This window comes from Hyla sarda, chromosome 7, assembly GCF_029499605.1.
Source record: "Hyla sarda isolate aHylSar1 chromosome 7, aHylSar1.hap1, whole genome shotgun sequence".
Taxonomy (NCBI): domain Eukaryota; kingdom Metazoa; phylum Chordata; class Amphibia; order Anura; family Hylidae; genus Hyla; species Hyla sarda.
Window position 1 is genome coordinate 174033173 of NC_079195.1, and position 13645 is coordinate 174046817.

General features: G+C 48.5%; 1 protein-coding gene across 3 annotated transcripts in view; it reads right to left on the reverse strand.

The window, feature by feature from the left end:
* Positions 1–7649: 7649 nt before the first annotated feature.
* Positions 7650–13645, reverse strand: part of DLG5 (discs large MAGUK scaffold protein 5) — a 215643-nt gene continuing 209647 nt past the window's right edge. For all 3 annotated transcript variants that reach the window (XM_056531348.1, XM_056531346.1, XM_056531347.1), the window contains one exon: positions 7650–7896. In XM_056531348.1, coding sequence (XP_056387323.1) covers positions 7665–7896 — 232 coding nt within the window. In that variant the 3' untranslated portion in view covers positions 7650–7664. The remainder of the gene's footprint in view (positions 7897–13645) is intronic.

Genomic DNA, 13645 nt, shown 5'->3' on the forward strand with positions numbered 1-13645 from the left:
GCTCTCTGATGACATCACGAGCACAGTTCTCTCTGCTGACGTTATTATAATATTAATAACACTTTATGTATTGTTGTCCTTAGTGGGATTTGAACCCAAGTCCCCAGCACTGCAAGGCAGCAGTGCTAACAACTGAGCCATCATGCTGCCCTTAGCATGCATCTGCTATGAATGATTGCTAAAATGGACAAAGATGTCAGCAGAGAGCACTGTGCTCGTGATGTCATCAGTGTTCCAAAAAGAAAGGAATTTCCTCTGTAGCATTCAGCAGCTAATAAGTACTGGAAGGATTAAGATTTTTTAATAGAAGTAATTTACAAATATGTTTAACTTTCTGCCACCAGTTGATTTAAAAGAAAAAAGGTTTTCACCGGAGTACCCCTTTAAGTTCCAGAGCAATAGGAGAAGACCAACAGGTCAAAGAAAAACCCCAAACTGTCCGAGAACCAGAAGAAAAAACATAACTGAACACACCCTCGGACAGAGAACCAAAAGGAAACCCCAAAAAGGGCGGGAGCTCTGTCCCCCAATGGATCCTCCGAGAAAGATTTTATGGTAAGTAAACAAAAATCTCTTTTTCTCTATCGGCTCCATTGGGGGACACAGACAGTGGGACGTACCAAAGCCGTCCCTTGGGTGGGCAGATAAGCAGTCAGGCAGACAACCGATCCACTGCTGCCTGCAACACTTTACGACCCAGACTACCATCAGCCGATGTGAAAGTATGAACTCGGTAGAACCTCGAGAAAGTGTGCAATGACGACCAGGTAGCCGCCTTGCAAATCTGCGAGGCTGAAGCTCTATTCTGGAGAGCCCAGGATGCCCCAACAGAACGGGTAGAATGAGCCACAACCCTGAAAGGAGGAATCTTCCCCTTACAGCGATAGGCTTCCGAAATGGCGGACCGAATCCACCGAGAAATGGTGGCCTTGGAAGCAGGTTGTCCCTTGCGACAACCTTCCCTAAGGACGAAAAAAATCACACTGACGAAACGAAGAAGTGATGGAGAGATAAGACCGAACAGCCCGAACTACATCCAGCTTGTGTAGTAAGCGCTCCTTAGGATGAGAAGGAGCAGGACAAAAAGACGGGAGGACAATGTCCTCATTGAGATGAAAGGCCGAAACCACCTTAGGCAAAAAGGAAGGATCTGGCCGGAAAACAACCTTGTCCTCACCAGAAACGGAGAACGGCAGGAGAGAGCTGCCAATTCAGACACCCTCTGGATGGAGGTGATAGCAACAAGAAACGCCACTTTCCAAGAAAGGAGGCGGAGAGACACCTCTCTAAGGGGCTCAAAGGGTGCACCCTGGAGGGCACTCAGAACCAAATTCAAGTCCCAAGGGGGAGAGGGTGACCGATAAGGAGGAACAGCATGCGCCACTCCTTGAAGGAAGGTCCGGACATGAGAATTAGAAGCCAGGGGCCGCTGGAAAAGAATAGCAATGGCCGATACCCGACCTTTAAGGGAACTGAGAGACAACCCCAGTTCCAAACCAAACTGCAAAAAAGGAGAGAAGACGGGGAACCGAGAAGGTTACAGGGGATAAGTCCTGAGCTTCACACCAACGAAAAGACCACCAAGTACAGTGGTAAATTCTTGCAGAGGAGGGCTTACGAGCCCTGAGCATGGTGTGAATGACTTGGGAAAAGAACCCGCAGGCCCTCAAAACCGCGGTCTCAACCGCCATGCTGTCAAATGCAGCGACTGTAAATTGGGGTGGCAAAGAGGACCCTGAGAGCAGGTCCGGACGGAGCGGATGGCCCAGTGGAGCGTAGTCCAGGAGCCTGACTACGTCAGCGTACCACGACCTTCGGGGCCAATCTGGAGCTACCAGAATGGCGGGGACATCCTCTATTTGGAGTTTCCTCAGAACCCTGGGAAGGAGCGGAAGGGGAGGGAACAGATAGGGTAGGGCAAACCCCGCCCAAGGAATCACTAGGGCGTCCACGGCCAGAGCCTGAGGGTCCCGGGACTTGGACGCAAAAGGAAGGATCTTCCGATTGTGTCAGGACGCGAAGAGGTCCACGTCCAGAATGCCCCAGAGGTCGTAGAGTTGCGTGAAGACCTCTGGATGTAGAGACTACTCACCGGGGTCGGGTGAGGACCAACTGAGGAAGTCCGCTTCCCAGTTGAGCACTCCTGGAATGTGAATCGCCGAAATTGCTTTCCGCACAGATAAGAATCTTTGTCACCTCGGCCATGGCTGCCGAGCTGCGAGTGCCGCCTTGTCATTGTCATTGTCCGACTGGACGCGGACAGGACAGGACTGAAGCCGGGACTCCCAATGAAGAAGACAAAGAAGAATCGCCCGTAATTCCAATATGTTTATCGGAAGAAGGGCCTCTCGGGGAGACCAGAGTCCCTGAACCGTCCAATCCCTGAACACGCCGCCCCAGCCCGACAGGCTGGCATCCATTGTAACAACCTGCCAGTGAAGGGGAAGAAATGACCGCCCTTGGAGAAGAAGGGGGGAGCGGAGCCACCAGGGCAGAGACTGACGGACCCTGCAAGGGAGAACAATCTGACGATCGAGGGACAGAGGAGACCTGTCCCATCGAGAGAGAATCGCCAGTTGAAGGGGGCGGTAATGAAACTGGGCAAAGGGTATGGCCTCCATAGTTGCCCAGGACTTCCATACAAGTGCGGATGGGGACTGAGACCTGGGTCCGAAGGGAGCGGACCCCCGACAGAAGTGCCAGACGTTTGTCCGGCGGGAGGCAAATTCGGGCAGAGGCCGTCTCGAAGCGAAGTCCCAAGAAGGTTAGAGGCTTGGTAGGACAGAGGACTGACTTGTCCCGGTTGACCATATACCCGAAGCGATCCAGAGTACGGAGAGTGACGTCCACATTCTCCAGAGTCTGGTCTCTGGTTGGAACCTTGATGAGAAGGTCGTCCAGGTAGGGTATCACCGAGACTCCCCTTGACCGTAACAGGCCCATCACTGGCGCAAGGATCTTGGTAAAGACCCGAGGAGCTGTGGCCAGACCAAAGGGGAGGGCTAAGAATTGAAAATGCCCCTCCGGAACCGCAAAGCGGAGGTACCGATGATCGAAAGGAAATAATGGCACATGGAGGTAGGCATCCTTGATGTCCACCGATGAAAGAAACTCCACTTGTTCCAGGGACGCCACCACCGAACGGAGATATTCCATTCGGAAGTGGCGGAAAAGAAGATGACGGTTGAGACGTTTGAGGTCTAGGATTGAACGCACAGAACAGTCCTTCTTGGGAACCACAAAAAGATTTGAATAGAAACCCCGAAACCATTCCCCTGGAGGAACGGGAACGATAACCACTTGGAGAATCAGAGACTGGAGAGCCTCTCGAAATTGCTTTGCCAGAGAAGGAGATCGGGGGCCTGGGATCGAAAAAAGCGATCCCTTGGAAGGGAGGCGAATTCCATTCGGTAACCGTTGGACACCACGTCCCTGACCCATGAGTACTGAATGTGTGAGGTCCAGATGTCTCGAAAAAGTAAGAGACGACCTCCCACCCGAGAAGAAACCGCAGGTGGGGGCCTCACTTCATGCAGAAGTGGGTTTGCGGTTGCCTGATTTGGGCGCAAAACGGCCGGACCGGTTGGAGTCCGACTTCCAAGACGGGCGTGCCTGGAACGAGGGAGCCTTCTTGTCCCGCGAAGGCGCCTCCCCGGACTCTTTGCTGGAGCCAAAGGTCCGAAAGGAAGACTACTTCCTTTGGGAAGTAGGGAGAGCCTTATTTTGAGGCAACAAGGAACTCTTACCTCCCGTCGCCTCAGAGATAATCTCATCAAGGCGCTTGCCAAAAGGACGGCCACCCGTAAAAGGAAGCTCAGCGAGAGACCTTTTGGAAGCGGCATCCGCATTCCAAGCTTTAAGCCACATAGAGCGACGGAGAGCCGCTAGGTGACCCACAGCAAAGACAGAACAACGGGCTGACTGCATGGAAGCTGCGCACAGGAAGTCCCCAGCTTTAGAGCATTGGAGAGCCAGATCAGATAGATCCTCTGGGGGGGATCCCGCAAAGATATCCTGATGGAGCTTTTCACCCACGAGGGGAATGCCCACGTCTATCTGAAGACTCAATGGAAGAATCAGACGAGGCACCCCTAGCACGCTTGTGAGAGCGTGAAGTATGTGGAGACGAGGAGCGGGCCCTCTCAGAGGCCCTGCGCAAGGAAGACCCCTTCAAGGCGGACACCACTTCCTGGGAGGCCTCAGCCATCGAACGGGAGACTTGGGTCAAGTCAGCCATATACTGGGTCAGGGAAGAAACCCAGGCTGGTGGAGCAGCTGAATCCACCGGAACCGAAAGGGCATCGGGGGTATCAGGGGGTCTGGGGGAGCAGTGGAGCAGGCAGGGCAAGTGGGCTCAGTAGAGCCAGGCATCTTGGTATTACAGTGCTTACAGACAAAATAAGTCACTGACGAACCAGGTGTCTGTTTAGAGGGGGGAACAGCTTTGGGTACAGACATAATGAGAAAAGAGACAGGAACTTTCTCACCCTAGTCTGTGTCCCCTGGCAGCTGCAGTGAGGAGAACTCGGCTCCGTGCAGCTAGAGTGTAAGAAACAGGCTAGCCAATAGAGAGAGAGGGGCGTACCTGAAGCAGAGGCACTAACTAATTGTCCCCTTCTAACTGAAAATCGCGCCCACGGTGCTGATTGGAGGCTATTTTGCGCCTCTGAAGAGCTCCGACAGCCCTGCGGGCGGAGCTATAGACTGGTGAGAAGAAGCTGTAATGGCACCCGCTCCTTGTCCCGAGCGCACGTCAGCCGCATATTCGCTCGGTGAAATAGAGCGGGCGGCCTATACACCGACACCGGCAGAGCCTGCCGGAGAAAGTGAAAGTAAGCCGGCGCTGAGAGCGCCCGGCCCGTACCAGCGCCGCGGCTATCAGCCGCATATAAGGCGCTGCTGGAGAAAGTGAAAGTAAGCCGGCACTGAGAGCGCCCGGCCCGTACCAGCGCTGCGGCTGTCAGCCGCCTATAAGGCACTGCGGACACAGCCGCAAGTAACCACACACACAGTGAAGTGCCCAATGTAAAAAATAGATGAAATGCCCCCTAAAGTGCCACTGCTCCCCCAGAATAAAAGTCCAGCCCTTGTATAAGTCAGCCCCATAACCTGAAAAGTGGGCCAAAAACAGGGGGTCTCCAGAGGTTGCAAGACCGTACCTAAGGAGAAAAGGGGGGAAAGTACTTACTTCAGTCAGAAGAACTTACCTAATGGAGTCTTCAGTGAAGTCTTCAGTCAGCTTTAGTTACCTGCATCACGCCTGGCTGCTATGCGCGAGCGAGGCGAGCAGGGAAATAGGGGGACCTGGACCCATGAGGTACCAACCCAGGCGCTGACCGTTGGCGAGGGAGGGGGGTGAACAGCGCATATACGCAATGTCTGTGCCCCCTTACTCGCAATGGGGAAACAGGGAACCGGAGTCCCCACCTGAAAACAGGAAAGAAAAAGGAAAAAAAAAAAAACTAACACGTCCCTATACTAGGAAAACAAAAAATCAGAAGACCTGCTCTGGAGAATTCCAGACCATGTCCACCTCCTTCAGACACTAAGCTTAAACTGATTAGCTCAGGGTCTGAAGGCGGGTATATCCTGCTGGGAGGAGCCGACCTTTTTTATTACCATAGTGTCACACCTCCTAGAGACAGCAGCATACACCCACGGTCTGTGTCCCTGGGTGTATAACAGAAAGTCGGCAAACCCCTTTGTTACATGCCTTGAGGGGTGTAGTTTCCGAAATAGTATGCCATGTGTTTTTTTTTTTTTGCTGTTCTAGCACCATAGGGGCTTCCTAAATGCGACATGCCCCCCAAAAACCATTTCAGCAAAATTCACTGTCCAAAATCCCATTATCACTCCTTCGCTTCTGAGCCCTCTAGAGCACTTTACGTTCACATATGGGTTACACATTTTGGGGGGCATTTTCTCCTTTTACCCCTTGTAGAACAGGTTAGTGTAAAAAATGGAGATTTTGAATTTTCTCCTTCAATTTGCTGCTATTCCAGTGAAACACCTAAAGGGTGAACAAACTTTCTGAATGTCATTTTGAATACTTTGGGGGTGCAGTTTTTATAATGGGGTAACTTATGGGGAATTTCTAATATGATGACCTCTCAAATCCACTTCAAAACTGAACTGGTCTCTGAAAAATTCCGATTTAAAAAATTGTGAAAAATTGGAAAACTGCTGCTGAACTTTGAAGCCCTCTGATGTCTTCCAAAAGTAAAAACATGTTAACTTTATGATGCCAACATAAAGTAGGCATATTGTGTATGTGAATAAGTATATAATTTATTTGGTATGTCTATTTTCCTCACAAGCAGAGAGCTTCAAAGTTAGAAAAATGCTAAATTTTCTAATCATGAAATTTTGGAATTTTTCACCAAGAAATGATGCAAGTATCGACGAAAATTTACCACTATAATAAAGTAGAATATGTAACAAAAAAATCTCGGTATTACATTCATAAGTAAAAGCATCCCAGAGTTATTAATGCTTAAAGTGACATTGGTCAGATGTGCAAAAAATGCTCTGGTCCTTAACCCCTTAAGGACACAGGGTGTACAGGTATGCCCCCGACCCCTTAAGGAGTGAGGACGTACCTGTACGCTAACTGGGTTTAAATCATTCTCACGAGCAGAGAATGGGTTACACCCCGTGGGTCCTGGTTGCTACGGGCAGCCAGGACCCATGGCTAATGCCGGGCACCGCCGATCAGGCCGATGCTCGGAATTAACCCTTTAGACGCCACGATCATAGTTGATCGCGGCATCTAAACTGAAAGTGAAACTATCCTGGCAGCTCAGTGGACCTGATCGGGACTATCGCGACAGAATCGCGATGTCCCGATCAGCTTACTGGATGATGGGAGGGTCCTCACCTGCCTCCTTATCATCCGATCGGCGATCTACTACTCCAATGTAAATAAGCTCCCAAACCCGCCCCCCCCCCCCCAATAAAAATTTTAATCACCCCCCTTTTCCTATTTGTTAAATAAAATAATGTAATAAAAAAAAAAATCATATGTGGTACCGCCGCATGCGTACATGTCCGAACTATTAAAATATAATGTTAGCTAAACCGCATGGTCGATGGCGTATACATAAAAAAAAATACCAAAGTCCAAAATTGTAAATTTTTGGTCACTTCATATACCATAACATTTTTTATAAAAAGCTATCAAAGAGTCCCATCAAACCAAAAAAGGGTACCGATAAAAACTAAAGACCATGGCGCAAAAAATAAGTCCTCATATAGCCCTATACATGGAAAAATAAAGTTATAGGGGTCAGAAGATGACAATTTTAAACATACAAATTTTGGTGAATGTAGTTATAATTTTTTTAAAGTAGTAAAATAAAACCTACAGAAATTGGGTATTACTGTAACCGTATGAACCTACAGAATAAAGATAATGTGTCATTTTTTACAGAAAAGCGTAGAAACGGAAGCCCTAAAAAGTTGCAAAATGGCGTTTTTCTTTTCATTTCACGCCCCCCCAAAAATTTTTTTTCGACGGAGATTATGTTATAAAATAAGTAATGTCATTACAAAGTACAGTTGGTGACGCAAAAAAAAAAGCCCTTATATGGGTATGTAGGTGCAAAATTGAACGCGTTATATTTAGAAGATGAGGAGGAAAAAACTAAAGTGCAAAAACCAAGTCCTTAAGGTGTTAAATTTTTTCTTATATTTCCCTCACCGTCAAGGAAGGGGATAGAATCTGTGCTAATTGTGTCCAATCCTTGAAGCTCCTTGCCATCTCGAGATCCACTCCGCTTGTGTTTATTTTTCCTGCGAAAAAAGGAACGCCTAGCAGCTGCAGACAGAGTTTTTGCTGCACCACCTTCATCTCTTACTTCAGAAACGCTGAGACGCCGGGAAAATTCTTGTTCCATCCTAAAATTTTAATAAAAGAAAACCAAAACAATATTCTCAATAAATAAACAGCATGTAGAATAAATTTCCAAACAAAAGCCAAAAATCACACAGAGTGGTTAACACGTTAAAGACCATGGACATGTATACACGTCCAGGCAGGATGCAAGTTCCCGCACAAGGACAAGCATTCACATCCATGGTTCTCGTGGGTGCTGCCCAGTGCACCCACAAGATGGCGGCAGGGACTGGGCTTTAACACACAGCCGGGACCCTGCCTCACTGCCAGGATCTTCGGTTCCGGCCTTACAGCCGCGGTTGGAAGTGACCGCGGGCTGCAAGTTTTTTGACAGAGTGAGGGAGCTCCCTCCGTCTTCCCTGTAGCACCCCACAGCGTGATCGGTCCTGGACAGAAGTAAGGGCTCCCTCTGTCTCTCTCCTGTAGCACCCTGCAATGATGGCGGGGTGCTGCTAGTTACCTGGGCAGCTGGGGGTCTTAACAAGGACCCCCAAGTCTGCCCCAGTTATTGCCTGTCATGACGTGCCAGGTCCTGATATGCTGCCTGCCAGTGTAAAACTAGCAGGCAGCATATCACTGCAATGCTTTGGAATTCCCAGTATTCCAAAGTATTAAAAAAAATGTAAAAAAATAATATAAAATAAAAGTGTAAAAACAATGGGGGAGATTTATCATTCAATATAGACGTTATTTTCCGTCTATCATTGGCGCTGTGATGGCGCAGTCATGTAATATTAGCGACATTTGTGCAACTTTTTTGAGTAGCAGTGCACCTATTTCTCCGATTTAGACATGCAGTGCACCCTTATTTATCATAAGCGTCTTTTAGAATAAGTCTCAAAAAATTGCGTAAACCCCGATTTCCATTTGCTTAAGTACACCAACCAAAAGTACACGTACAGAACCTCGTAAGCTAGAGCCTTTCCCGCCCGTGCAAAGCGGCGGGGAATTCATCATCTACAGTACACACTTATCATAAATTACACGCTACAACGGAAAAAGTTAGACAGAAAAACGTCGGTAAAAGTAAAAAAAAAAAAAAAAAAGAGTAGGGTACACTTTGAATGATGAATCTCCCCCTAGAAGTTTAAAAAAAATGTAAAAAAGTGTTAAAAAAAGATTAAATACATTTATTAAATAAATATACTGAAAAATAAAAATGCAATAATATGTAGGATCACATGATGCACATTTGCAGTATATTACATGCTGTGGATGCCTGCCAGCAGTCACAATAATGAGCTCCCTACTGCAGCTGGGTAGCTTTGTGCGTCCACTCATAGCGGGGGATTTCCCGCTGGCAGTCATGAGCAGACACACTGAGCTATCCAGCCGCAGCAGTGATCTTGCCCTTGTGACTGCCGGGGGCATCCTTTTGGGTCCCACCATGTGGCCATGCAACCAAATATGGCCTAAGCGGGGGTATTACCGAATATACAAAAAAGATGTCCCACAAATGCATTTGTGAAAATAAATATTTTCATTTTTCCACTGACTTTGTAACTATTCCAGCCACACAAAAAGGACTCAAAAGTACTCCCTTTTGAGTCTAGGTGAATACTTTAGGGGGTGTAGTTTCCAAAATGGGGTCACTTGTGGGGGTTCTGTATGATTCTGACAGCTAAAACCCTTTGCAGGCATGAAGTGTGGCCTATAATCCATTCAGCCTAAAATGATGCCCTGAAAGCCAAATGGCGCTCCTCTTCTTCTGGGTCCTACCACACGGCCAAGGAACCAAATATGGCCTAAACGGGGGTATTTCCAAACAGAGGCCCAGCAGCTCAATAAAATATAGGGTGCATTTCTTTCAACATCAAAAGCGATGTACAAAAAATATGTCCCACAAATGATGCATTTGTGAAAAAAAGCTAATTTCGAAATTTTTAACACTGACTGTTATAATTCCTGCCAAAAAACTATGGTCTGAAAGTATATGTTACATAAACAATTTGGTCAGAAAGTATAAATATATGCAACCTGTTAGTGTTAAAATAGCAAAACATCTTAATTTGTTCTTACATTTCATGATATTTTGCATTGTAAAAAAAAAATTAAAAAATTATATCTGCTTACTTTTACTATGTACATGAAGGAAAACTTGTGACAAAAAAAGCTGTCATTATTGTGACTGGCAAAACATTACCAGAGTTATTCTCTAATAAAGTCGGACATCCTTGATTTGAAAAAACAGGCCAGGTCTTTCAGGGGCATACAGGTTTACTTGTATTGGTCATTATGGTGTGAAAAAGCATTTTGTTTATTGAATGTCTAAAATATCTATTTTACAAAAACATTTAGACATGGCACATAAAAATCAGTGAGTTTGGAGGGATACGTCAACAACCCATTCTCTTAGGTTTCCCATGCGTAAATAAAAATGAGTGCTGTGTAGGAGTGAACTTTCGATGCCAAAATTTATCTTATAGAAATGTGAATAATAAAAAAGCATCAAAATGTGGTAGAAATGAATCATCAGGTTTTGCGCCCGTAACACAATTGCTTCATTTGTTAAACTGCATTTTGGTCACTACAGCTGAGGTACTAAATCTCAATAGATTACTAATGAACATGGTTTTATATGTATGCACATTTGCCCTAATTTATTAAAGAGTACCTGTCATCAAACCACATTTTCTAAAATAAGGAGATTTTTTAGACTTACCGTAAAATCTCTCTCGAAGGATCCATTGGGGGACACAGAACCTTGGGTATATGCTGCTGTCTCTAGGAGGCTCGACACTATGGTAACCAAAAAGTCTGCTTCTCTCAGCAGGATATACCCGCCTCCAGGCCACTGAGCAATTCAGTTTAGTCTCAGAGCAATAGGAGGAGACAGACAGGTCAAAGGAAGAAAACCATGAACTGTCCGAGAACCAGAAGAAACAATAACTGAACACTCCCTCGGACAGATAACCGAAAAGGAACCCCAGAAAAAGGGCGGGAGCTGTGTCCCCCAATGGATCCTTAGAGAAAAGGAGATTTTTTAGACTTACCGTAAAATCTTTCTCTATCGGCTCCATTGGGGGACACAGAACCTTGGGATGTCCCTTGGGTGGGCAGAGAAAAAAAAAAAAGTCAGCCAGTCGGCTGTACCACCGCCGCCTGCAACACCTTACGGTCCAGACTAGCATCAGCTGATGCGAAAGTATGAACCTGGTAGAATCTCGAAAAAGTGTGCAAAGACGACCAAGCGGCCGCTTTACAGATCAGCAAGGCCGAGGCCTTGTTTCGGAGAGCCCAGGATGCTCCCACAGAGCGAGTGGAATGAACCAAAACCCTGAAGGGTGGGGTCCTCCCCTTGCAGCAGTAAGCTTCCGAAATAGCACATCGGATCCACGAGAAATGGTGGCCTTAGAAGCCAGCTGTCCTTTCCGACGGCCTTCCGTAAGGACGAAAAAAAGAATCGCACTGACGAAAGGAAGAGGTGACGGAAAGATAAGTCCGAACAGCTCGTACCACATCCAATTTGTGGAGCAGGCGCTCCCTGGGATGAGAAGGAGCAGGACAAAAGGACGGAAGGACGATGTCCTCGTTGAGATATAAAGCCGAAACGGCTTAAGGCAAGAAAGACGGATCTGGTCGGAAACAACCTTGTCCTGATGAACTATCAGGAAAGGAGAGTGGCAGGAGAGAGCTGCCAGTTCAGATACTCTCCTAATGGAGGTAATAGCTATAAGAAAAGCCACCTTCCAGGATAGGAGGCGAAGGGGAAGCTCCCCAAGAGGCTCAAAAGGTACGCCCTGGAGAGCGCCTAGAACAAGTTCAAGTCCCAAGGGGGAGAAGGGGACCAATAAGGAGGGACAGCGTGTGCTACGCCCTGAAGGAAGGTCCGGACATACTAGTTGGAAGCCAGAGGACGCTGAAAGAGAATGGAAAGGACCAAAACCTGACCCTTAAGGGAGCTGAGAGCCAGCCCTTGTTCCAACCCTGACTGTAAAAAGGAGAGGAGACGGGGCACAGAAAAGGTAACTGGAGAAAAAGATTGAGCTTCGCACCAACGAAGGTAGGACTGCCAGGTACGGTGGTAAATTTTCGCAGAGGAGGGCTTGCGAGCCCTGAGCATGGTGCGAATTACCTGGGAAGAGAAGCCGCGGGCCCTTAGAACTGCGGTCTCAACCGCCACACCGTCAAATGCAGCGACTGTAAATTGGGGTGGCAAAGGGGACCCTGTGACTGTAGATCTGGACGCAGAGGAACGTCCTCCAGAAGCCAGACCACGTCGGCGTACCATGCCCTTCGAGGCCAGTCTGGAGCCACCAGAATGGCATGGACTCCTTCCGCCTTGAGCTTCCTCAGAACCCTGGGAAGGAGAGGGAGAGGAGGGAACAGATAGGGCAGGACAAAGCCCGACCACGGAATCACTAAGGCATCCGTGGCTAGAGCCAGGGGTCCCTGGACTTTGACACAAACGAGGAACTTTCCGGTTGTGTCGAGACGCGAAGAGATCCAGGTCTGGGGTCCCCCAGAGGTTGCAGATCTGCGCGAACACCTCCGGAAGAAGAGACCACTCTGTGGGGTCGGCTGACGACCGACTGAGGAAATACGCTTCCCAATTGAGCACTCCCGGAATGTGAATAACCAAAATGGCTGGAACTACCTGTTCCGCCCAGAGGAGGATCTATGACACCTCGGCCATGGCCGCTGAGCTGCGAGTGCCGCCCTGCCGATTGATGTATGCCACAGCCGTGGCGTTGTCTGACTGGACACGGACAGGGTGGCCCAGAAGCAGGGACTCCCAATGCTTCAGACAAAGATAAATCGCCCTCAGTTCCAGAATGTTTATGGAAAGAAGGGCTGCTTGGGGAGGCCAGAGGCCTTGAACCGTCTGATCCCTGAAAACACCCCCCAGCCCGACAGGCTGGCATCCGTCGTGACCACCTGCCAGTGGAGGGGGAGGAACGAACGCCCCTGAAGAAGAAGAAGAAGGGGGAGCAGAGCCACCAGCACCGAGACCGATGAGTCCGGAGAGGGAGAACAATCTTGCGATCGAGAGAGAGAGAGAGAGGGGACCTGTCCCATCGTGCAAGAATCGCCAGCTGAAGAGGACGGTAATGAAACTGCGCAAAGGGTACGGCCTCCATGGCTGCCCCCATCCGACCCAGGGCTTCCATGCAAGAAGGGATGGTGACCAGGGATGGTATCCGGAGGGAGCGGACTCCCGACAAGAGGGCCAGACGTTTGTCCGGCGGAAGGCGAATCCGAGCCTAGGCAGAGTCGAACTGAAGCCCAAAGAAGACCAGAGACTGGGTGGGGGAGAGAACTGACTTGTCTCGGTTGACCATCCACCCGAAGCGACATAAGGTCTGAAGAGTGAGGTTCACATTCTCCAGAGTCTGGGCTCTGGTGGGGGCTTTGATGAGAAGGTCGTCCAAGTAGGGTATCACTGAGACCCCTTTTGACCGTAACAGAGCTACCACAGGTGCCAGAATCTTGGTAAAGACTCTTGGCGCTTTGGCCAGACCGAAGGGGAGAGCCACAAATTGGTAATGACCTTCCGGAACCGCAAAGCGGAGGTACAGCTGGTGTCCGAGAAAAATAGGAACGTGGAGGTAGGCATCCTTGATGTCCACCGAGGAAAGAAACTCCCCTTGATCCATAGATGCCACCACCGAATGGAGAGATTCCATTCGGAAATGGCGGATAAGAAGATGGTGGCTGAGACGTTTGAGATCCAGGATTGGCCGCACAGCACCGTTTTTCTTGGGAACCACGAAAAGATTGGAATAAAAACCCCGAAAGCGTTCCCTTGAA